Raw genomic sequence first — 25712 nt, 5'->3', positions numbered from 1 at the left:
AAAAAAAAACTTACTATAACCCATGCCTCTGTGAGTTGGGCATGACTGAGCGACTAACACTTACTTACTTACTGTGATTTTGGCTAGAATTATTCTATTATTTAAACAGCAAACATCTACTCTTATTGCCACCCAATTGATACCAGGTGGAATTGCATTAAAATCATTACAGAGTTTTCTTAGTGAAGTCATTCAGTCGTTCAGTCGTGCCCGACTCTTTGCGACCACATGGATAGTAGCCTGCACCAAGCTCCTCCGTCCATGGGATTTTCAAGGCAAGAGTACTGGAGTGGGTTGCCATTTCCTTCTCCAGGGAATCTTCCTGACCCAGGGATAGAACCCAGGTCTCTCACATTGTAGACAGACGCTTTACCCTCTGAGCCACCAGGGAAGTCGAGGCTTATTAGAAAATTAGGTTACACACCCATCCCATTTCTGAGAAAAGTTGACTTGAAGGTGATTTTATTTCGCATAAATCCCAATAACCTCTGACTGTGCAACCACTGCTGAATCAGAACGCAGTTTTCCTTTCGCAAACACATTGCCATCTTTGGGACAGAGGGGCAGCAACGGCACTGGAGCGCCCTTGCGGCGCCAGCTCGTGAGGCCCGTGAGCTGGCCCGGGGCCTGCCTCCCACCTCTGTCCCCGGCTCGCCCCAGTGCCCTTCCTACGGACTCAGCCGAGACTAGGGAACAGCTCCCCGCGCCCACACCCGGGGCTTCCCCAACTAGCTGTGGGGGCGTGGCTGTCACCTCTTGTGCCTTGATGTCTTTGTCTGTAAGCAGAGCGACCCAGTCCACGTTTCTCGCCTGGGAAATCCAGGGGACAGAGGAGGCTGGCAGGCTGCAGTCCACGGGGTTGTAGAGTCGTGCACGACCCAGTGAGCGCACACGCACAGGAACTACAAAAGAGCCTGTTTGATGGGGTTCTTGTGAGGATGAAATGAAACAATCCACACAGCACCTGTGCATATATAATGACACATATGATGACATATAATACATGCTCAGTACATGTCAGCACTTATTATTAACCTGGAGAACCCTCCGGGCAAGAGGTTTTTCCCACCCACTCAGACCAGATCGGGTACTCCCACTACACACGTCTACAGCATCTTGACCTTCCTAGTAACACGTATCATAATTTTAACGACCCATACAATGTCTGTTTTTTCAGCTAGATTATATACTGCGGAGGTAGGTCTGTCTGTTTTTTTTTAATCCCTAGTGTCTAGTGCAGAGCCTGCAACTGAAAATCTGTTAAGTGAAAGTTGATTGCGGAAGCTGTGAGATGGATGAGTTCCTTGGACAGACATTCAATCATCAGTTTTAAAGACTGGTCAATTTGCAGGAACTATGAATTGAGAGAAATTTGTAGGGTGCCACACCTCAGTTTGTGACATAATTTGAAAAAAAATTAATAACAGTAGTGGTACCTAGGTTTACAAACCCTCTCTGCTTTATAGTATATTCATACCTATTACTACACCTCAGAGGCTCACAGAGCCATCTCATCCAAAGCTTCATGTGAGAGATGAGGAAGCAGAAGGCTATCGCTTCACCCAGAGTCACCACATCCTCCAAATGCCTCCCACAGACTGGACACCGGGGAAGCCCCTGGACTCTCACCACATGTTGTATGATTCAGAAGCTTGAATCACAACTTGTGAGGGGACAATTGCACATGTATGCTTAGTCATGTCCAGCTCTTCACAATTACAGGGACTGCAACCCACCAGGCTCCCTGTCCGTGGGGTTTTGCAGGCGTACTGGGTGGGTTGCCATGCCCTCCTCCAGGGGATCTTCCCGACCCGGGGATCGAACCTGCGTCTCCTGCATTGTAGGTGGATTCTTTACAGCTCAGCCACTGGGGAAGCCCACGAGGGGAAAAGAAATTGCACAAAAATGGGCAGATGGAGCTAGAACGGGGAACAATAGTTTGATGTTCCAGACAAGTGGCGATGCTCCAGGCTCGGGGTGAGAGCTTTATCTTATGCTGACGTGAACCACAACCCCTGGGGCCTTGCAGGCAAGAGCTGCCCTCTAGGGACCCACAGCAGTTGCCAGCAGGCAACTCATCTCCCCCATCTAAGCCAATGGGTGACTGCTGGGCCCACCGACTTGGCCTGCTGTGTATTGTCCCTCCAGCTTGGAGAAGCGTGCCCAGCAATCTATCCTTTCTGTCCACTGCAGACACCTCCCTTTAGCTTCCCAACAGGGAACACCCGGGGCCAAATGAAAATCCCTCCATCGGTTGGCACACAGGAAACGCCTTCTGAAAATCACGTGGAAGAAAATGAGCCTCCCCACACTTGAACGTTGGGTCCATCCGTTCATGACTCAGGCCCACACGCTGGAGACAAAGGTGCCCCCGTTTTGGCTCCTCCGCAGCCTCATGTGGAGGACACCTACCTGGCAGAGCCCCCAGAACACTTGAGCAGAGCGGGTGGCCCCCAGGGATGCTTAGTATCAATAATAGCAGAGTTGAAATGGCTGGCGCTAAGGTCAGGGACTTTTTAAAAATAAAGTCAGACTCAGACAGTCTTTACCTCTCACTTTAGTGTTGGAGTCATTTGAAGAGATCCTGAGGCTGGGAAAGATTGAAGGCAGGAGGAGAAGGGGACGACAGAGGATGAGATGGTTGGATGGCATCACCAACTCGATGGACATGAGTTTGAGCAAGCTCCAGGAGTTGGTGATGGACAAGGAGGCCTGGCGTGCTACGGTCCACGGGGTCGCAGAAAGTCGGATAACACTGAGAGACTGAACTTAGTCTTGGACAGCAAGCGAAAGGCAGTCCTAGCGCCTCAGTGCAGCCACACACTGAGCCCCTGGGCCGGCTTGCTGTAATCACAAGGATGGGCCAGCCTCTCCTCTCTGGCACCTCTGCTTCCTCTCAGGGCTGCTCTGGACCGCTGAGCATTCCCGGGAGTCTCTCCCACCTTCCGTATCACTGTCCTTGGTCCCCTGCCCCCCGTCCTGGATATGCTTCATAACTGTGTAGAAATGTCTAATTTGGCATCATACTCAGCCCACAGCTCCCAGGGGGACATGTCACACACCCTCAGTTAACACCAAGCTAATGTTGGGCAAGTTGTTCTAAAAGGTCTAAACTCAGCAAAAAGAATAGCCACTGGCATCATAATTATTTACTTTCAGCAGCTTGAATGCAAATGTCATTAAATCTTTACTACGGTTGTAGTCAATGCCATTCATTTCCATCTGTAGTTTCAAAGAATTACACAGGGGAGCTTTACAATGTCATATGAATGATACATCTTATACATGCCGTGGGACCTACCAGCCTGTGAAACCATGTGAAGCAGTTTCCACGAGGGCTTAGCCTGCTTGAAAAAACTTAAGAACAAAGCTTCATTCTTCCTAAGGGGGAAGGAAAGAGGACTAACAGATTAGGAAGAGAGGGCAGCCAAGAGCCAGCCAGACTCAATGGAAGTGCTTGGGCAGGAGCTGGACTTATGCAAAATTCAACAAATTCTGTCCACATTAAGAGCAAGGCTGTGCAAATGTGGATCCCACCTTCAAGGATAGGAGGTAAGATTCATACATAAATCCTTGAATCTGAGTTGCAAGTCACAGGGTAGGCTTTCATAATACCTGTGCTCTAGACCTGTATCGCCTTTGGGCAGGAACCATGCTAACTGCTGATATCCACTATAAGAAGACACCATAAAAAGAAAATTCACAACAACGGAGGCCAGAAAGTTACAAAGAAAGTCAGGCCAGGAAAGCGAAGTCGTTTGCCCAAGGTCACTCAGCTAGTGGACTTCAACACCAGCCCCAACTCCAAACAAGGGCTGCTGGGTAAACCACTGTATACCACTTAAGACTGAATTTCAAATAAAGTGAAAGTCGCTCAGTCGTGTCCAACTCTTTGGGACCCCAGGGACTGCTGCCTGCCAGGCTCCTCTGTCCATAAGATTCTCCAGGCAAGAAAATTGAAGTGGGTTGTCATTCCCTTCTCCAGGGGATCTTCCCCACCCAGGGATCCAACCCAGGTCTCCCTCATTGCAGGCAGATTCTTTCACATCTGAGCTACCAGGGAAGCCCTTTTACAGTTCTTTCAGAATTTTAGATAAGCAACAAATATTTATACTAAAAAGTGTTAAGTATGTCTCAAATACTGCTATTTTTATTTGCTAAATTTGGCAACTCTTCTCCAAATCTCATCCTTGAAAGCTACTGTTAGGTACAATGGATTTCTGGTTAGGAGGTGATATGGACTATTGTTGATATGTGAGATTGCGAAACGTATCTTGCCCTGTTTCTGGCCCAGAGTGCCTAAAACCCACGGAATTTCCTAATCAGAAGCTCCAAGGAGGCATCCTTTTTTATGTTAATGAGATGACCCTGGGGATGTTCTTAAAGAGGGGGCTGGTGTCAGAGGAAGCAACTGATCCAAGGTGAAACTTTCATTCCCCCACCCCACCTGTGGAGAGAAAGGGGCTGGAGACTGAGCTCAGTCAATGATTTATTCAATTGCACCTTGCCACCAAAAGGCTGGGTTCAGACAGCTCCCCAGTTGGTGAACACTCGGAGGTCTCGGGGAGTGGCATCCGCAGAGGCCATGGAAGTCCCACGCCCTCTTCCCGGACTTTGCCCTCTGCATCTCTTCCACCTGGCTGATCCTGAACTATGTGCTTTATCATAACCCAGTGATCTAGCAAGTGGATGTTTCTCTAAGTTCTGTGAGCCGCTTGAGCAAGTTAACTGAACCTGAGGCAGGGGCCCAGTGGAACCTCCCACCTATAGCTGGTGGGTCAGAGGCACCAGTGACCGTCCAGACCTGTGAGGTATGTCTGAGGGAGGGCAGGGGCAGTCTTATAGGACCCATCCCTTAACCTGTGGGATCTGATGCCATCTCCACATAGGCAGCGTCAGAACTGAACTGAACTGTAGGCACCCAGCTGGTGTCTGAGAATGGCTCAGTTTTTATAGCCCAGTAGGTTCCACCCCATGTATAAGATGTATCGTTCACATTAAATTGAAAACCCTCCCCACGGCGGAATTTGGAACAGGGGTAACCTTGTCATTAAATAAAATAGGCATGCCAGCCCTGTTTTAGATGAGTCATAGTGGCGACGAGGCATAGACAAAACTGTCATGTAAAAGATTATTTGTTTTTAATATTTGTTCTGTTAAACACAAGGCAGGGGGCCCCAAATGGAATCACTTAGGCTGAGCCTCCCATCACCAAACCCAGACTTGACTGCAGCTTCAGCCTCTCCCAGGAATGGAGTCTTAAACTAGTCCATCGATCACCTGGTCAGTACTAGTGGAGGTCATCTGCCTGAGGGACCCCTGCACCCCCTTCAGGACTGACCGTGATACACGCAGCCCGTGGTTTACCGGTCTCACTTCCTCATTCTCACCTCCTTGTGACTGTAAAAGTCTTTCATCTTCTGCAGCTCCTTGGAGACCCTATCTGCTTAGAAGGGATGCGGCCTGATTCATGAAATCCTTGAACGAAACACTAAGATTTTTACAGTTGACTAAACTGAATCTTGTTTTTTGACGATTCTGAAGGTGGTAAGCCTTGTCATGTTTAAATCTTTCTCCTCAACACCATCAGCAAAATCATTTGAGCATCTGTTCCCCAAATATACATATTTGTATATGATTGATGTGTTAATGTGCTCATATTAATAAACCTTGCACATTTTGAAACACAAAATAAAAATTGTTAAGGTAAGATATAAAAATACAGAAGGAGTACCACCTCCTTCCTTCTATACCCAAAGGATTGTCCTGCCCACCCACTTTGGACACTGCTGCTATGCTGGGCTTAGTCGTGTCAGATTCTTTGTGACCCCAATGGACAGTAGCCGCTAGGCTCCCCTATCCATGGGGATTCTCCAGGCCAGAATACTGGAGTGGGTTTGCCTTCCTCCAGGGGATCTTTCCCACCCAGGGATCGAACCCAGGTCTCCCGCATTGCAGGCAGATTCTTCACCTACCATCTGAGTCACCAGGGAAGCTCTGGACACCGCTAGGCACTCTCAAGACTCATAATAACTAAGATTTAGTGAACATCTACATGCAGTTGTCTCCCAGGGTCCTTGCACCAGTTCACGAGCCCCCATTTGCCTTTGGTGAGCACTGGGGTGAGGGGCTACTTCAGAGGTTCAGGGACCCCCTGTGTCCCACTCTGACCAGCTGAGACCTGCAGAGCTGCGCTCTCACAGCCGGGCTGCCTGTGGGATATTATGGGGGGAGGAGAGGAGGGGGGCAGGTGTACTGCTGCTGGAGGCAGGGGCGATGCATCCCCATTTTACTGAAGAAATTGTGGATGACATTTGCCTGCGGTCACACAGTCAATATGCTTTGGAATCTGCGCCCTGATCACAGGATATGTGCTTCTTCCTGTTTCACCATATATTCTAAGGTACCTCTGAACTGGAACCCAAGTATAAATAAAATAAAAATAAAAAGGACACTGGAACTAACTAAACAGAGTTGAACCCAGAGTCCCAACAGAGTTTTATCCAATGCATTTGTGTAAAATCCAAATTTTCTTTCACTGTTTTTGTTTTTTGTTTTTTGTTTTTTAACTCTAGGTAGACCTGGCCTAAGTGTTTTGAGTATGTGGTCTAACAATGAAAACCTCTTCAAAACATTCTTGAGGGGCAGGATCCTTTGTTAACACGGACTCGTGCCCGGGAGTTTTCTGTGCTGGCAACCAGGTCCTGTCAGGACTTTCCCATCTGTCAGACACACTCAGGAGCGGTTCTGGGTGTCTGGGGAGAGGACAGGGAAGAAGGGAGCCCTGTGTCTCCCGGGGGCTGTTGAGGGGCAGCCCCGGGGAGAGGGTGGGTGCAAGGGGAGTTTTCAGTGGTGGGGGGGTGGAATAAAGGGGCGGGGATGAAGCGGAGGCGGTTGGTTGTGTTTCTGAAACAGTGCCAGGAAACTGTCCGCCAGGCTTTTCTATTCTGCCCGCCACTTCCCAGCCTTGTCTCTAGGATCCTGAGGCCCCTGACATCACTCTTCCAACTACAGAGAGCTCTCCTGTTTCCTACATTTCTAAGCTTAAATTTTCCTGTTTCTCCAGGTCCCATCGGTTCTGGAGAGTGAGTGATGAAATCACAGGGAATTCAGATGTTGAGTGTATATATAACAGAAATTATGATTAAGCAAAGAACACATAACCCCTGTCTTTCTAGGCAGAGATGGCGTGAGGGTATTCGGGCTACAGAGAAAGAGGGAAGGCCCCATTCCCCTCCGTGCGAGGGAGAGACTTCTGGGCTGTCACCCCACCAGAAGCAGAGAGTCCAACCCCCCTCGCTAGCCTGGGCCACAGAAGCAGCACAGGGCGGGGTGGCGCTGCGGAGGAAGACGCAGTTTGGAGAAGGTTCTGGAAGACAGAGAACTAGTCCAAGACGGGGTCCCCAGTATCTGCAAAGTCCGTGCCAGGTATGCTCCCAAGTACTGTAAATGCCCATGGGCACTTCATCCTCATCTTCTATCAGGCAGGTCCTCATTTAACCTCTGTTTTACAGAGGAGCAAATGGAGGCACAGAGAGACTGAGTAAGCAACTCACTAAGGCCGCCCGGAGGAAGGCGCAGGCCGAGCCCACCTCCCGCCAGTCTGGCTCCTGGGGCAGCTCTACAGGAAGCGCTGAGAACCGCTGAGGGCCAGGAGCATGGGGGTTTGCAGCGGGCTTTTTAGTGTGATTTTAACACGAGAATGAAATGGCTCTCGCTCTGAGCACGCTGACAGATTTTGATGCCTGCTAGAGTCAGCAATAACTTATTTTGTTCTTTTCCTGCTGCTAACAGTCTAGGAACCTATTTTCTCATCAGGCGAAGACAGTACCACCAGCGGCACAGGCAGGCCCAGGGACACTGCGGGGGCAGCGGAACGGTTCTCCAGCTGGTCTTGGGACTAAGAGGCCTGAGGGGTCTTAATAACCATGAGGATTCTGTCTGGGAGAGAAAGAGGCGGGAAAGCCAGTCTGCAGGTGACTGTTGAGAAGGTCGTGTTAGTGCCCCAAATTTCTAAACGTCATTTTTGCTCAGGAGCCACACAGGGACTGCTCCCTGCCTGGATCACCTGCTTCGATTTGCCAACGGCAGGTGCAGCCCCCCTGCACGCTGGTCCATTCACAGAATTTTCCCAGAGGCATCCGTCTCCCCACTTCCCTACTAGAAAGAGCTTCCTACTCACTGATTGGTCCAGTACCCCTTCCTGCGTCTCTGCGTCTCTTAGCAACGCCTCCCAAAGCTGCCCTGTTCAGTTGCTGGCAAGCCTGCCTCCTGAGAAAAAGAACTAGCCAGGGCAGGTTAGGATCCCCTCTAACGCATAGACATGGCACTCTGTGTCCAGAATTTCTGGTTCTGCTTTCAAATTCTCCAAGGTTGTATTAAATGACGCCTACTTTTTTTCAGATGCTGGAATATGTGCTTCTCTCACGGGTATTTTATTCTTTTCAGTAAATAGAGTTGACTATTTTAAATTTATTTTTTTATACTTTCGAATAAAAGATATAAACTAACAAACCAGAAATCTTAATTTTTCAGTTGGGAAAACATTCACTCTCTCTATATATATATATATGATCACATAATTGTTATGTTCCTTCATAATGAATCATAAAATTCACTCCGGACTCAGAGAAACCACAAACGCAAACCCTATCAGTCCACCAAGTCTTCCTCCTTTCACTCAGAGGGCCCATCTCCATCAAGAATCTTCTCCTGACTAAATGGAACAGAGATGGTAACTTTTCTCCTCAAATTATGATGTGCAAATAGTAACTTGCACAGCCTGCCTATTCAGCTATTACCCTACTGTTGACCTATTCTGCTCTGCTCTGCTAAGTCACTTCAGTTGTGTCTGACTCTGTACGACCCCAGAGACGGCAGCCCACCAGGCTCCCCCATCTCTGGGATTCTCCAGGCAAGAACACTGGAGTGGGTTGCCATTTCCTTCTCCAATGCATGACAGTGAAAAGTGAAAGTGAAGTCCCTCAGTCATGCCTGACTCTTAGAGACCCCATGGACTGCAGCCTACCAGCCTCCTCCATCCATGGGATTCTCCAGGCAAGAGTACTGGAGTGGGGTGCCATTGCCTTCTCTGGTTGACCTACTAGTAAACCTTTAATTCTGATGTTTCTTGCATATGTATCTGTCTAAAAATGCCTCTTTGCATATACATCTGTCTGCCTCAAACATTAAGCTTAAAGTAGGAAAAGAAACCTCTGCCTGTTTCATGTTTTATAAAGGACCCATGGAAAAATTTAGTAAATTCGTTTAATAATGCTTAAAGTAGGTTACACGTAGTCAACAGTGTAAGTCCTACCATTATTTGTAACTGGATTTGTGTGGCACTTTTTCCTCAAAGGGCTCTAGAGGCTAGGAACGAGTTGACGCAATAAACAAAGGCGGCCGATCCTCAGTGGCTCACAAAAAGCACAGAGGTGGCTGGAGCGCAGTTTGCAGAGAACTGTGAGGACAGTTCTCATCTTGTCACTTATTAAAACAGACAGGATGAGAAGGGGAAAAAGCTGCCATGAGCTTCTAAAATGGCCTGAAAAGTAGATTGACTTATTTGAGTTGAAAATATTAGAGGTTATTTAAAGCATGGAGTAAACCTAGTTCTTGAGGAGAACAGTTACTGCTACTGTCGGTGGGGGGGGGGGGGGGGGGGGGGTGGTCATTACTCACAAAATAGATTCAGAAAACTAGGTCACCAAGCTCAGCCAGAAATATTACTGTAATTCTTTGGCTATGGGCCCACCCAAGAACTCCTTAAATATTAGTCCAAGTCACAAGATAAATACATTTTCATAAAAACACCACTATGCTAAATTTATGACCCCGGAGATAGTTTGAAATTTTATTCTACTTTGGGTTGATTCCAGCGTCGACAACCAGCCCTTGCTTGCTGAGTCATTGGCGTGGACACCCCACAGTTCACTGCCTGCAAATGTGAATGGGAGGAACAAGATCGCGTAAGGAAAGAAGAGAAAGAACTGGTCAAAGAGAAGCTCGCTTAGTGTGGTTTTGTCATAACTTCAAAGTTGAGAAATGCTTAGGGAGCACCAACTATGTGCAACACATGTTATAATAGTCAAAAAAGGGGAGTATCTATCTAAATCCTAAACACTACGCACTAGAACAAGTTTAACTTTCTGAGGTTACAAATATGGGAAAGATCTGCTCTTCTGTCTACCATTAGAAGGCAACGTCCTTTGGGGAAATCTCAAATCCTTGAGGAACTGGACCTTTCTCCACTGAAGTCCCCAGGACCTCATCAAACCTCTATAGTTCAGAACTAATGGACTTTGAAAAAAAATACAGAGCCCCCAGTGTTCAGAGGGAGTTAAGCTGTGTGCCCTCAAGGCTTCTTTGACAAGATTAGGAAGTGGGAAATAGGGGCATTCAATCTTATAACCCACATAGTAACAGTAGGGAGCTCTCTTCATAAACACACACAGGCTTCCCTTAATTGCTGTGTTTCTTTTCTGCTTAAAACTCACCAATGTCTCCCACTGTATTTAGAATAAAATTCAAACTCCTTATTGAGAAGTTAGAGGCCCTGTGTGCTCTGGCCCTGCCTACCTATGGCTCTGAGTAAGTTCCCCAGTAACTTATGCCCCTGATGGCCCCCAAAATACACAGGGTGGATGCTAAATTGCTTCAGTTGTGTCCAGCTCTTTGCAACCCGTGGACTGTAACCCACCAGGCTCCTCTGTCCACTGGAGTCCCCAGGCAAGAATACTGGAGTGGGTTGCCATGCCCTCCTCCAGGGGATCTTCCCAACCCAGGGGCTGAACCTGCTTCTCTTATGTCTCCTGCATTGGCAGGTGGGTTCTTTACCATAGGTACACAAGACTCTTCTGCTAACCCTGTCTAGAACTTTCCCTCCCTGTTCTCCCCACGTGGCCTCCTGCCTGTCACTCAGGGCTTAACTCTGAGGTCACCTTCTCTCATCATTCATTCGTGCACCCTCCTCTCACCACCCCTTCTGTTATAGTTTCTTCCAAGTACTTGTGATGATCTGAAATCCTATGCTTGCGTATTGTTTGCTTGTTTACCATTCCCTGTAGGAGCAAGCACCTTCTCTACTCACTGCCTGGAACAGTGCCTGCCCTGTAGCTGGTGGTCAAGACATATTTACTGAAAAAGTGAATCCAGAAGTTATTTGTCCAGCAACTTTATCCATCCATAGCGTCCCTTGTGGCTCAGCTGGTAAAGAATCCACCTGCAATGTGGGAGACCTGGGTTTGAACCCTGGGTTGGGAAGATCCCCTGGAGAAGGGAAAGGCTCCCCACTCCAGTATTCTGGCCTGGAGAATCCCGTGGACCGTATAGTCTATGGGGTCATAAAGAGTCAGATATGACTGAGAGACTTTCATTTTCACTTTCAGTGTGACTACAACAGTTTCATCTCTGAACGCACAAAATTCAGAGGAAAAAAAAACCCTTTTTGAAACTTGCAAGATTTTCTGTCAGATAAGCCACTGAACCCTTCACATAGTCTTTTTACTTTTACTTTACACAATTAACAAATGTGCCTTACAATTTAAACATTTGCTGTCTAGTTTCCTGCCTCTGGTGGATCAAAAGAAGTATAATAGAGGTGCTGAGCAGTACTTAGTCACTCAGTCATGCCCAGCTCTTTGAGACGCCATGGACTGTAGCCCACCTGGCCCTTCTGTCCATGGGGATTCTCCAGGCAAGAATACTGGAGTAGATTGCCATGCCCTCCTCCAGGAGATCTTCCCAACCCAGGGGTCGAACCCAGGTCTCCCACATTGCAGGCAGATTCTTTACCATCTGAGCCACCAGGGAAGCCCAAGAATACTGGAGTGGGTAGCCTAACCCTTATCCAAGAGATCTTCCCGACCCAAGAATCAAACCGGGTCACCTGCACTGCAGGCGGATTCTTTACCAGCTGAGCTATTAGGGAAGCCCTATATTAGAGGTAGATGCTAACAGCACCAAGAAGGGATAGGCCAGCATGGAAGAAACGGAAGCATTACTGAAAAGCAAAGAGAACTCAGCCAGCAGATCTGGGGCATCATGTATAGAAGCAAATGATCTCACAGATCTGCAGCTGCCAGCAAGCAGTACTGCTGTCACGGTGACCGCCCAAGGTATCAAGGAAATTGATTACGTTGTACACACGTACATGTGTCTAAGGAAACAGGAAATGTTAAGTGATCCTCAAAAAATTTTTGTCCCAAGTGCTATTTTAAAGGCCAAGCGAAATTTGGTTTTCTAAGAGAATTGATTTCTGTGGAACATGTTAGAGGACCTCTTCCTCCCCCCTCCCTCCCCATCCCTTCCCACCGTTATAACGGTGCAGCTGAGCAGCTACAAAGTCACACGATCAAACGTGACTTTCGAACATGGCGCTCTCTCTGCCATTGTGGCATGTTCTTTTGGGTTCTTTTCCTGACCTCGACCTGATCTTTTCTTCATCTTGCCACTTACTTATATTTTCCTGGAACTGATTCTTGATCACTAATTTAGTTTCACCAATAGTTTCATTTTGTATGTTCTAATTGTGGAAGTGAAAGTGATAGTCACTTAGTCCTGTCTGACTCTTTTTGACCCCATGGACTGTAGCCCTCCAGGCTCCTCTGTCCATGGGATTCTCCAGGCAAGAATACTGGAGTGGTTGCCATTCCCTTCTCCAGGGGGATATTTCAGACCCAGAGATCGAATCTGGGTCTCCTTCATTGCAGGCAGATTCTTCATCATGCTCTGGTTGTCAGGCACAGTAAATCCTTTACGGACAAAGACTAAGTGAGATCGCTCTGCTTAGGGCATGGGATGGATGGGGTGACATTTTAATTGTTACTTTGTCATATAGTCAGACTGAGAACTCAGTGAAGGGTAACCAAGCTCCCTGCAGATAAAATGGAATTTTCAAATGACAGAACAGGGTAAGTGCTTGAATAGGGCCCTGGGGCTTTTTAGCTCATAATCTGCTGGAACTGGTAATTGAAAGGTTAATGCAAAATCACACATCCTGAAAATTGAAAGTTAGATTCCGAAAAGTTAAAGTCGACTGAAAAATAATCACAGGAAATGTGCACAACACGAAGGGCAGCCAGAAAGGAGCCACAGCTGCTGATTCCTTTGGAACCAAGGGAAGCGACCTTCCTCGCCAGGCAGGCCTCGGCGCCCCGGGGTGGGGGCCCCGGGGAGTGGGAGCTCTTCAGATACAGTTCAGCTCAAGGAGCCATACTTCTCCGCACTGTCCTTGCTTCTCAGATTCTGTGGGCATCCAGGAGTTGCTGCGACGTCGAATCACACATGGAACCTGAAGGGCTAAGGAACCCTGCTAACCTCACCTAAGGAGGTTTCACCTGAGGACTTAGGTTTGCATGAATCTCGTAGCATCTGACAATCTCCAGAAACCTACAAGGAGGATGTCTCTGGAGGTCCAGTGGTTAAGAAGCTGCCGATACTGGGAACACGGGTTCAGTTTCCTGTCCAGGAAGATTCCACGTGCCGCGGAGCAACTAAGCTTGAGAGTCACAATAACTGAGCCTGCACGCCAACAGCCTGTGCTCCACCACTGAAGAGCCCACCTCACTGAGACCCAGCGCAGCCGTAGACGACTCAGTCGTGTACATGAAGTACACAATTCTTTAAAAAAAAATCCAAAGGAAAAGGAAAAAAAGGGGGAAAAAAAATCCTTTGAAAGAGAAAACTTGCCATATTATGCCCAGTAGCATATATTCATAGGTTTATAAATAGATTTATAGAGAAATAAATCTATTTATAAGCCATATCAGGCAGTAATCTGAGTCTAATATATTGCTTCTTCAGGGATTCTTTTGCTTCCCAAGGGGCACAGGGGTAAAGAACCCACCTGCCAAGGCAGGATCTCCTGCAGGAGAGGCAGGTTTGATCCCCGGGTGGGGAAGATCCCCTGGAGGAGGTCATGGCAACCCACTCCGGTATTCTCGCCTGGAGAATTCCACGGGCAGAGAAGCCTGGCGGGCTACAGTCCATGGGGTCACAAAAGAGTTGGACACCACTGAGCAACTAACACTTTCACTTCACACTTTCACTTCAGGGTTTCTTTTTAAAAAATCTCTCTAAAAGCTATAAGAACTGGCTTCCCTAAAATCTGAGAGGGCTCAAGTAGGACACCTACACAAAGCAGTGACTAGAAGTTGTAGGTGAGACTCCCTGAGAGTGTCTGTCACCTACTGGGTTGGCTGGCCACAGCGGCCCCCTTCCCTGCAGGTCAGTTTCTAGGACCTTCCCTCCCGCAGGTTTACGGGGCTGTGACAGGCTTGAGCTCTCAGTAGAGCTGGCCTCACCATGCGAGCTGCCTCGGGCCTGCCCCCACAGAGCAGGCTGGGTGGGCACCAACCCCCAACCTGCACTGGGCTGAGAAGCCTCCGCCCAGGGGGACAGGGAGGCAGGCCCGAGGACCCCGGTCTTTAACGAGAGGAGACACACACCTGGGAATGGCGGGCGACCGTGTTCCTCCCCGGGGAGTAGGGAGGAGAGGAAGCAGACGTGCATAAGGAGGAAGAGCCAGTCAGAGAAGAGGGCAGGGAGGGCACAGGCCAGCGGGTGGGATGCAAAGACACCTGGACCCTCCGGAGCCCTCGGGCGGGGGGTCGGAGGCCCAGCTGCACCTGCACGCGGGTCCACCCACCCGACGCTTGCAGGCAAGGATGCTTCCGCTCATGAATTCCCCCCTCGGGGGTGAAGTGGCCTTGAGGGTTTCTATCACACACAACCAAGGATCCTAGCTAATCCCCAAGCAATAGAGCACTTCTGTTCAAGGGCACAAAACGTGGCAGTTACAGTGAGGCAATGCCTGGAACAGATTCCAACCGGCTGAGCGAGGGCCAGCCTCTTTGTCATTCTGGGTCTCAATTTTGGAATCCATTTCCAGTATTCCCTTTGCTGAGTAATTGACTCATGGGACTACAAACACCAAACAATCCCTTTCAGCAAATGTATTTCCCTTAAACATGGGAGGAAAACAAAACACAACCTCTGCTTCCCTGGGGGCTCAGACGGTAAAGCCTCTGCCTACAGTGTGGGAGAGCCGGGTTTGATCCCCAGGTTGGGAAGATCCCCTGGAGAAGAAAATGGCAACCTGCTCCAGTACTCTTGCCTAGAAAATTCCATGGATGGAGGAGCCTGATAGGCTACAGTCTATGGGGTCACAAAGAGTCGGACATGACTGAGTGACTTCACTTTGATTTAAAAAAAAACAAAACTCAATTTAATATTGTCTCCAAATACTCTCAGGCCAAACCTAATACTTGATGAGTGTTACCAATATTTTATTAAAAAAAAATTTAACACTTGAGATTGGAAAATAGGATATATGTTGGCGTACAGTGTTTTAAAATGTGTTTTTAGCTCCTCTTTATCCTCTGGATACTGGGGAGGCATCTAATTTTACCCACAAAGGAATTTCCCAACAGTAAGGACTTTTAAACACGATAGACTTATAGAGATGTGTCATTAAAACCCATACTTTGGTGGATTTTTCACAAACACGAGTGCAAATGGATTGGCAAGAATTTAGAATCCTGAGCTAGAGAGTAGGAAACCAGAGTCTGATCTCTTCATGTTTCAGGAATTTAGACCCAGACTGAAGAGAACACCTTTACTTAGCTAATGTGAGCCAAATCACTTCGCTAATTTGAACCAGACCCTGGGCCCCAGCTCCCACTGCAAATCTTCCCTCCACGTCTTGGAGGGAACCACGTCAAGTGGTCCACGTGCTCTCTGCCCTCTTCTCCCATCAAAGTGCAGAAGAGGGTGTGGTTCCACGAGAGGGGCCCCGCACACTGACCACAGGACGTCTGTGCGAACGTCAAAGGGGAGGGGTAAGAGAGAAAAAGAGTGAGAGGAGGTTGTCATGGGAACGTGGAGGCAAACCACAAGATGAAACAGAGCTGAAACCTATTCTGCTATCTCAGGCTTTGTTTATCCAAATAAGAAATCAAGGCATCTATGTCAACAGCCATGCAGGGTAAAATAGACCAAAGATAAGCTTTTGATTTCAATCAGCGCAGTCTTCTAAACACTAAAATCCCCCTTTAAAAGGGACCCCACTGCACATTTATCTACATCACTGTTCAAATTACTATATGGCATTTGTGTGAGCTCTCTCTTTGTTCTAGCTTCTTTTAAAAAAAATTCTAAATTGCTCACCAAGAATGATGACTATAAAGATAGGATTATCTAGACTTTTATCATTCTGTGTGCAGAACAGTTTCTAAACTCACAACAGGCCAAAAAAGTCAAACAGGCTTGAGGAATTAAACATTAACTCCAGATGAGATCAATGACTCCTCCTGGGAGTGAGGTATACCTGGGGGTCAGTATTCAACTTCAGAAGGGAGTTTCATTCAACTTGCATCCGGTCAGAGAAAGAAACATTCGTCTTTAGGGGAGAGGCGGCAAATAACCGTGGCCCTAAATTTTGCGGGGGATTTGTGTTAATGCCCAAAGAAGGCGCTGACTCTATCACTGGGTGTTAACCCTGCTCCCAGGTTTCATTCATTCAGCTGATCGTGAACTGCGGATCCTGTAGAGAGGGTCCCAAGCCCTGGCTGAAATTCCGCATCGCCCGAGACGTACAAGCCCACTGCATGTAGCTTCCCTGCCGTGAAGCCCTTTAACAGAATAACCTTTAGAGACGAGGAGAAATTAGATTAGTTTCATCCTTTTACCTCATTCCCTTTCTGGATCTGACGATTCATACTTATCCTAGAAGGTCAGAGCTGGAAAGGCCTCAGGGGTCAAACGGGGTAGGCTAGCTTTGCTTAGTGAGTCGTCAGCGTGCTTAGCTAGTTGGTTGGCAGAACCAGAGCTTCATTTCACTCCCCAAATCTCAGTGCCCGGGACCTTTGCTCTAGATAATAACTCTCGATCAAAAATGTAATATACTTTACAGACATATTTCAGACCCCGGTTTTGTTTCAAGGCGAGACACAGAGGGTTAGAGCTATTCTTTCCAGCCTGCTGTGTATAAATGGAACCCCTCCCCCTTGCCCTCAGCACCTCAGGGAATGACTGTCCCCCGTTTCCCAGGCCCTGACCCCCAGCCCCAGGGGAGACCCTGTCCGTCCTGCTCACTCTCACCCTCCCTTCTGAACCCAGAACACTCCTAGCGGCTGGTGAGGAAAACTCAAGAAGCTGATTGTTTTTGAGAGAGGAGAGGAAGAGAAAGAGGAAAACCAAAATAAAGAGGTAAATTTCCTGGAAAATTTAAAGCTACAGATGGGGTTTGTAGGCGTGAGGTTTGACATTTGGGGGCAGATTTTTTAATATTATTTACTACCAATTTTCTAACGTCACCTACACACCAAAAGTCATTATTATCTCAAAGCATAAAATAGGTAAGATAGGAAGACTTAGTAAAACACAACAGCAGCATGAAAAATCCCCAAAATGATTGTAGAGAAAGTTTTTTTCCCCTTTTCGTTCGAATTGTGTCTGTTTTCTGCATCTTTATATCATTAGCCCCAGACTTGAGTCACATGTCGGCAAGGCCAGGTCTCTAGACCTGAGGATCCAGAGGCCCCTTCCCCCAAGCCCCAGGAGTGAGTCCAGACCCCCCAGTCCCAGGGGCGGTGGGCTGTCTGCCCAGGAAGGCAAGGAGAGCGGGACTCCAACCTCCACGGGGACCCCAGGAACTCTGTCCCCATCACTTCTGTTTCCTGGCCTTGGGTCACTGACCATGCTCAAGCCTCTGTCTCCTCATCCACGAAGTGGGTACAGTGATAAAGTACAACCTCAGTGTTGCGAGGTTCTGATCAGAGGGGACCATGTTCTGGAAGCCCTCCTTGGGGCACAGAGCACTGTAGTCGTTTTTACTGAAGCCCAGTCATGGTTTGAATGAAGAACTAAGTGATTTGGGTGCTGCCGCCACTCCTTGAAAAGATGTAAGTCAGCAGGGATGGGAGGACAGGAGTCCCTCACTCTGGACTCAGGATGAGAATTCCTCACTCTGGACTCCGTTTGTTTCAACAATGAAAGAATGCTTTCTAAGTCGCTTCAGTCGTGTCCGACTCTGCAGCCCTATGGACGATAGCATGCCAGGCTCCTCTGTCCACAGGATTCCCCAGGCAAGAATACTGGAGCGGGTTGCCATGCCCTCCTCCAGGGATCTTCCCAATCGAGGGATTGAACCCACATCTGTTATGTTTCCGGCCTTGGCAGGCGGGTTCTTTATCACTAGCGCCACCAGGGAAGAATGGGCTATTTAGAGCGCAGTAAGGAAGAAACGACGCTTAGGATCTAGACTTGTCTGCTTGATACCAGGACCTCCATCCTATGACACACATGTAGGAAAAGATTTTTGCTCCCATATAAGCAACATTTCGCTTTAATACATGTAGTAAGTCTTTTTGTTTGTTTGTTTGGTTTTTTTTTGACTATGTCACGCAACATACGGGAATCTTAGTTCCCCAACCAGGGATCGAACCCATGTCCCCTGCACTGGAAGCACAGAGTCCTAACCACAGGACCACCAGGGAATTCCCAATAAATAGAGTAATTAGTCACATTTCTATGTATGTACCGAATGAAAGGCCTCTCAACTGATGGTTCACAAGAAGTCTGCTGCCACTTTGCTGTGACCTGAATAGCTAAATTCCAACGCATTCAGACTGGGCAGTGCTCAGGCACTAATCTGTCAGACCCAAGGGCGTGTTCACGCGCCCAGGGCGGGGCAGGTGGAGACCTCACTCTTCTGACTCTTCCCTTCTCTAACACCAAGACCAGGCAGAGTCACTTGGCTGGTAACAGCCCCAAGCATCTGAAGGACTTGGGGTTCTGAAGGCTGACTTCTGGGCTTCCCTGGTTGTTCAGATGATAAATAATCTGTCCATAATGCAGGAGATCCGGGTATGATCCCTGAGTCGGGAAGATCCCCTGGAGGAGGAAACGGCAACCCACTCCAGTATTCGGGACTAGAGAATCCCATGGGGTCGCACAGAGTGGGGCACGACTGAGTGACTCACACTTCACATCTTCCCTGGGGCACAGAGTATCACATCATGTGACCGGCTCGGTCGAGGCTAAGTTTAGCCCTGCTTTGTCCCCTGACCCTGGAGTCCCTCACTGACCCCTTTGACTCCACGCTTCCTGGCCCTACCCGGCCCCATGGACTCTGCTTCCCTTCTCTCCCCTAAGACAGGGCGACCGAGAGACCCTCGCTGGCCCCACAGCAACTGCCAGGCAGGTGGGTCCACAGTGTTTTCTGATGGGAAAACTGAGAGCTCTGGTGGTTTGCTCAAGGTTAGGACTTGAACCTGGGGTTTCCAAGTTTTTAGCCAGGAATCTTGCCATTCTTGCTTTAGACGGACCAGAGGTCTGGGGGCCCGTTAGCACACGTAGCTAAATGGGGCAGATGAGGCAGAACCCGACCCATCTGGACCAGCTCCCTCAGTGCCTCGCCCGAGAGAACTGGCAGCAGCTCTGGGACTTTCTTACACCCAGAAGATGGAGGAGAAAGGCGGGGAGGAGGAATTCTCAAGTCATCAGAGCGGCCTCCAAGCACACAAACAACTCCCTGTGACCCTGGATTCAGAGCCTGGGCTCTGACGCAGCGGTATGTCATTCCTCTTAAATCCCTGTAGGAAATGCTTGATACACACACCAGGATGGAACGTAAACCGTTTCCTAAGGAAGCACGCTAGCATCTCTCTTCTTCCGAGAGTTTCGCTCCAAAGAGAACTTGAGCTCATCCTCTCCCTGATTTTCCACCATGACTCTACCGGCTGCCTGTTAAGAGGAAAGGGGCAAGGAGAAGCCCCTAGAAGCCCACGGGAGAGAGACAGGGGCTCCAGATGAAAGCCAAGTCTTGGGGGAGGTTCCCTCCTGATGTGACTTTCATGCATTTCTCTGGTGACTTCCCCAAGAGCCCCCTCCACGGGGACCATCCACACACTCCAACAGGAGGGCCCCTCCTCCACCCCATTCCCACCACCCCTGCCCTCGACATTCTTCTTCACCCTCAGCCTCGCTGCCTGTATGTGTGCAAAGTATAGCAAGTTGTCCATGCTGTCAGGAAAGGAAACGCAAAAGCATACCCTTCAGTTCTGTCCACCCATTCTGGGATTGGGGCACCTGAGCTGGGTGGAGCTGGGAAGATGGGCTCAGACACCAGCTTGGTGAGGAGGCTGAGTGGAGATGCTGAGAATAAAATGCTAATAGCAAAGAGGAGGTCTGGCCAGGACTGGAGCTGGCGGAGATGCTGGGCTACCCTTTCCTCCCAGTGGGAAGGAAAGCGGGGGGCTGGAGGCTGACGCCCAGGGCAAACATCCACCTGTGGGCAGGGATGGAAGGTGGTCCAGTAGGTAAAGAGGGTGCTTGGCACCTCCACCATCCCCCACCCCCACCCCCACCCCCACCCCCGCCCCCGCCCTGAAGCCTCCCCAAGGCTCCATGCCCATCTGGGGAATAGGTTTTGCTTCTGTCTTTTCCACTTCGGAAGGAAGAGGAGTATTTTTGCCTAGCCACTTCCCAATTCCTTCATCTGAAGTTGGGGATAGGAGCCTGCATTTTTCCAGGAGGTTATGCAGCTAAGTGGATATAGGCAAAAACGCCCAGGATAAGGCTGGCGCGGGCTCAACAAGTGCCTGTGTGCCTCCTCCATCCTTTCGGTTCCCCATAAAGGTTGCCCATCCCTACCCAGCTCTCCTGCTCTTTCCCTGGCAGAATCCTGGGAAGAGCTATTCACTCTCCCCTTCCACACAATTAGCTGCTGGTGCAGGCGGAGCAAAGGGGAAGGGGCCAGGCGCGCGCAGCGAACAGGCGACCCCAGCGCGAGGAGCTGGGGGCCCTGCGGGACATCGCCGCCTCGTCCACTCTTGTCTTCTCTGGGAAGAGCGCGGGTCTCAGGCATTCGGCCGCACACACTTTCTTACCTTGAGAGGCAGGGCGGCAGGCGGGGCGGCGCAGCTCCTGCTGGTCTGGAGGGGCGCACGGTGCCTGCAGAGCCTGGCGCGGCTGGCCCGCGCGGGGGTGCCCGTGCCCTGAGTGCTCCGCGGGCGCGCGGGGCTGCGGGCCGACGCCTCGGCTCCGCGCCGGGACCCCGGGCTCTGAGCGCCGTCGGCAGCCTGGGCCTGCGGAAGGGAGCACCCCGAGGCGTCCCGAGCCTGCGGGCCGGGACGGGCAGGACCGTCCGGCCAGGGAGTCCAGCCCGCCGAGGGGCTGCGGCCGCCGTCGGCCATGCCGGGAGCCGGGCTAGGGGGTCTGCATGGCCGGGGCTGCCGCCGTCCACGCGCGCCGGAGGCGGGCGCCGGGGAGCGCCTGCGACCGTGGGGTCCGCGAGCGCGCCCCCTCCGCGCATCCAGGGCCCGGGTTTTCTCCTCGCCCTGCGCGGGAGCCGAGCAACAGGGGGCAGCTGGCGCCGCGGTCCCACGGCCCGGCCTCGGCGGGGGCGGGCCAGCCCGGGGAGGGGGCCCGAGGGCCCCGCCCGCCGAGGAGCCGGCCCCGGGACCGGGGAAAGGGCGGCCCTCCTCCGGGCCCCCCGCGGCCGCGGTCCGCGCTGGAGCCGGGGCGGGCCGCACGCGCGCAGGGGGCGCCCGCAGCTGCACGAAGAGGAAGGATGTTTTCGTCTGCGGGTGCCTCTCGGCCATGGCCTCCGGGGGGCTCGGCTTGGTCCCGCCGGGCGGCTTCAGATCTCCAGGGATGCGAAGGTCGGCAGCGGTGGGCGGGCGTGACCTGGCCTCATGGCTCCACGACGGCCTGACCCTGAGGAAGCAAAGGACACACGTTCAGCCCCGGGGGGTCTTCAGGGAGTGTGGAGGGGGCTGACCCAGCCGCGGGTCTGGGCTCTGCACTCAGTTCTCAGCATCGCAAGAACAGACGGGGCTGCGGGGACCCCGGCTGGCAGGGGCGGTGGGGACTGGGCTGCCCTCTGCCTGGGGGGTCTGAGGAGTTCTGTCCTGTGATCCGGCCCCCTCCTCGTGTTTGAAATGAAGACACTAAAGTTACTGCTTTCTTTGTCTATCCTAACCTCCATATTAGCGACACCTCTTGCTTGACGTCTGACCCTGGGGCCGGTGTGATGGAAAGTTGAATCTCCAAGACACTTAGAAGCTCACTTTCAATCCACCTCTCTTGCATCGGTGAGGCACAGTTGTAAACAACTTTGATGTCTTCATCAAGTTCCTCTTTAAATCCCGTGATTTTTCAGGAATTCCCCAGGGTAGTCCCAGAGTCCCACAGAAAAATACTAGGCATCCGTACACACATGCAAATAGTTAAGACAAAGATGAAAAAGAGAAAATAAAAAAGAAGTAAAAAAAGAGAAAAAGGTGAAATAAGAAAATCTATCCAGGTGACAAATCAGGCAGGAGGGTTGCTAAATTATTTTTTAAAATCAGTTTTCCTACACTCTGAGAACAATAGGAAATCACCTGAAAACTCATCCAGTAATTCAGATTAAGAGGGTTACTACAGGGAAGCCTGGCGTGCTACAGTCCATGGGGTCGCAGAGTCGGACACAACTGAGCAACTGAGATGAACAGGCTCAGTATTCCTCACAAAGGAAAGGCACGCTGGCCTTGACCCTGGGAAGAGGACTGCAGTGGGTGGAAAAGATCTTTTCCTTATCAGTTTGAGCTTGACTGGAAGGGAATCAGGAAGCCATCCTCCGAGACAAACTGGCAGGGGCCCGGAGAGCTGGCAGTGCCCGGGCCTCAGCCTCGGCCCCCTGACCCCCTGACATCACACGGGCAGCATGCCTGCAGTGGCCAGGGGCCCCCGCCCTGGCTGACCACCGCTGCCTGGGCGAGGCTGCTTGGAAACTCTCAGAGGAGGTGGTGGGGAGTCATTCTCCTCCTTAAACGTCTTTGCACAGCATTTCCTCCCAAGTTTATGGAGGCTTCTCCTTGTTTCCAGACAAGCTGACGAATCACTCAGCCTACATGTGCCCAGAGCTGCCTGGGCCAGGCTGTGGACTCCATAGCCCCTTTACAACAGCAACCATGACAGAGAGAATTTCAGCCAAAGATGCCTCCATGTCTCAGATTCATCCATTGAAAGAGTGATGTGTTGATCTGATTATACTTAATTTCAACAAAAATCCCGCGTGAGTAATGTCTGGGTAACTCGCTCACTCTCCTATAAAAGAGCTTGCTTGGACGTTGCAATCACTCAACAAGTGCTAGTTGGTTAACTGATGTACTGCTGGTAAGGGGAGAAGCTCTGTCTTCCTACAGAACAGAGATTTGGAAAGAAGAACCACTGTCTTGCTTTAGCTTTCAGGGGTGTGGACATCACAGCAGGTGTTCCGCAGGCCTCGTCACTCACAGTTCAGCCCAATCCACTGCGCAGGTGAGGAGGTGGAGTGCAGAGGGGTGAAAGTGTTCGTCCCTCAGGCACATCGGACTCTCTGCGACCTCGCGGACTGCAGCCAGCCAGGCTCCTCTGTCCATGGGATTCTCCAGGCAAGAATACTGGAGTGGGTTGCCATTTCCTTCTCCAGGGGATCTTCTGGCCCCAGGGATCGAACCCTGGTCTCTTGCGTTGCAGGCAGATTCTTTATCATCTGAGCCACCAGGGAAGGGAAATATTTGCCTTTTTACCACAACTACCCCAGATGGGCAGGGGCTTCAGGAACCATCAGATGAGCAGCCTCACTTCAACTCCAACCTGCAGAAAGAACAATGTTCCAAAAGACTGTGGTGGAGGGATGACTTCAGGCCACTTCTCTCTTTTGACTTTCTATTTGCAAGCCTTGCCACGGAGGTGATTACTGCCAATGTTTCATCACTAGGTAGTAGGGACTGGACTAGCAGAGTAAACAAGTGGCAAACAAACAAACAAAAAAAGGCAAACAAATGGCAAAAAAAAAAGAAAAAAAGGAGGAGAGTAAATAAGAGTAACCTCTCGATGAAAGTGAAAGAGGAGAGTGAAAAAGCTGGCTTAAAACTCAACATTCAAAAAACGAAGATCATGGCATCTGGTTCCATCGCTTCATAGCCAATAGATGGGGAAACAATGGAAACAGTGACAAACTCTTTTATTGGGCTCCAAAATCACTGCAGATGGTGACTGCAGCCATAAAATTAAAAGACGCTTGCTCCTTGGAAGAAGCTCTATGACCAACCTAAACAGCTTATTAAAAAGCAGAAACATTACTTTGCCAACAAAGGTCCATCTAATCAAAGCTATGGTTTTTCCAGTTGTCATGTATGGATGTGAGAGTTGAACCATAAAGAAAGCTGAGTGCTGAAGAGTTGATGCTTTTGAACTGTGGTGTTGGAGAAGACTCTTGAGAGTCCCTTGGACTGCAAGGAGATCCAACCAGTCCATCCTAAAGGAAATCAGTCCTGAATATTCACTGGAAGAACTGATGGTGAAGCTGAAACTCCAATGCTTTGGCCACCTGATGCGAAGAACTGACTCATTAGAAAAGACCCTGATGCTGGGAAAGATTGAAGGCAGGAGGAGAAGGGGATGACAGAGGATGAGATGGTTGGATGGCATCACTGACTGGACAGACATGAGTTTGAGTAAACTCTGGGAGCTGGTGATGGACAGGGAAGCCTGGTGTGCTTCAGTCCATGGGCACGCAAAGAGTCAGACACGACTGAGCGACTGAAACAAACCGCAGGGCTGCCATTGGGCAAGTGACAGGAGAGCTGAGGGGCTTACCTGAGGACACGCACAAGACACCTCCTCAGTACTGGGGGTCCTCTAGGGAGCTGGGGTCGTGTGAGAAATAGAGGCTGGTGCCAGAAAACATGGGTGTCTGCTCTGCTGTACAATAGCACAGGGACTGAGAACATGAGCTTTGGTGCCAAGCAGACGATTCTCTGAGTCCGTGGTGTGGCTGTGTGACCTTCAGCAAGTCACTTAACCTCTCTGATAATGTGTCCTCTTCTCTAAGATGAGTTAACAATACCCACTTCATAGAGTTGTCGAGAGGATTAAGTGGAAGTATCTGTCAAAACCTTACTTACATACTATCTTGCATGGAAACGTTCCTTGATAAATGCTAGCAACTCTTAGAACTTATACACACATACTTTTGAGGTCTAAAAAAAAAGAAACCAGGTTGACCCAATGGAACAATTTGAGCTGTTGCGTGATATCTTTTTTTGACCTACAATGGCAATCACATACACGTTTGTATGCTTCCTATCGGATGGGTAAGAACTGAAGAAGTCACTGGGACGAGGGAAGAGGCAGCAGCGAACCTGGCATCTGGAGTCCTGATGTGGTCATTTACTAGGTGTGACTCACAGCAAGTTTCTGACCCTCAGTGGACCTAGCCGAGAAAATTAATTTCTGCCCTTCCTGCATTACAAAATTGCTTTTCAGGTCAAGTGGGATTATCTATGTAAATGTACTCTGTAAACACAAAATTAATACTCATTAAGTCTTTAAGTCAGGATGTGCCCTGCTTAGTCGCTCAGTTGTATCCGACTCTTTGCGACCCCATGGATGTCAGCCTGCCTGTTATAATACAGTAGCATGAATGACAACTCTAAACCATTGTCTCTGATTTCTGGGAAACCTCAGGACTTTTGTCTGAAAGGATTCTAAGTTGACTTCATATTTCTCCACCACCACTGACCTTCAAGATTCATAAGGTGTGAATGCAAATAACGGACAGTTTAAACTGTACTCTGTTTCTGCTAATGACCTCTTCTCGTCACCTGTAAACAGAAAGGAGAAGATTCTAGAACCTTAGTGCAGGCGGAGAGGGGAGTGGGCACTGGGGAGAGATGTCA

At 49.8% G+C, this 25712-nt stretch overlaps 1 protein-coding gene across 1 annotated transcript in view; it reads right to left on the bottom strand.

The window, feature by feature from the left end:
• PSD3 (pleckstrin and Sec7 domain containing 3) overlaps positions 1 to 21605 on the bottom strand; it is a 482251-nt gene extending 460646 nt beyond the window's left edge. Inside the window, exon 1 of the mRNA XM_052661313.1 lies at positions 20892 to 21605. Within this exon, the coding sequence (XP_052517273.1) occupies positions 20892 to 21605 (714 nt within the window). The remainder of the gene's footprint in view (positions 1 to 20891) is intronic.
• Positions 21606 to 25712: the final 4107 nt, after the last annotated feature.

Source organism: Budorcas taxicolor, chromosome 24 (assembly GCF_023091745.1).
Source record: "Budorcas taxicolor isolate Tak-1 chromosome 24, Takin1.1, whole genome shotgun sequence".
NCBI lineage: Eukaryota > Metazoa > Chordata > Mammalia > Artiodactyla > Bovidae > Budorcas > Budorcas taxicolor.
The sequence above is the reverse complement of the archived record's forward strand: the minus strand, read 5'-3'. Positions and strand labels throughout refer to the sequence as shown.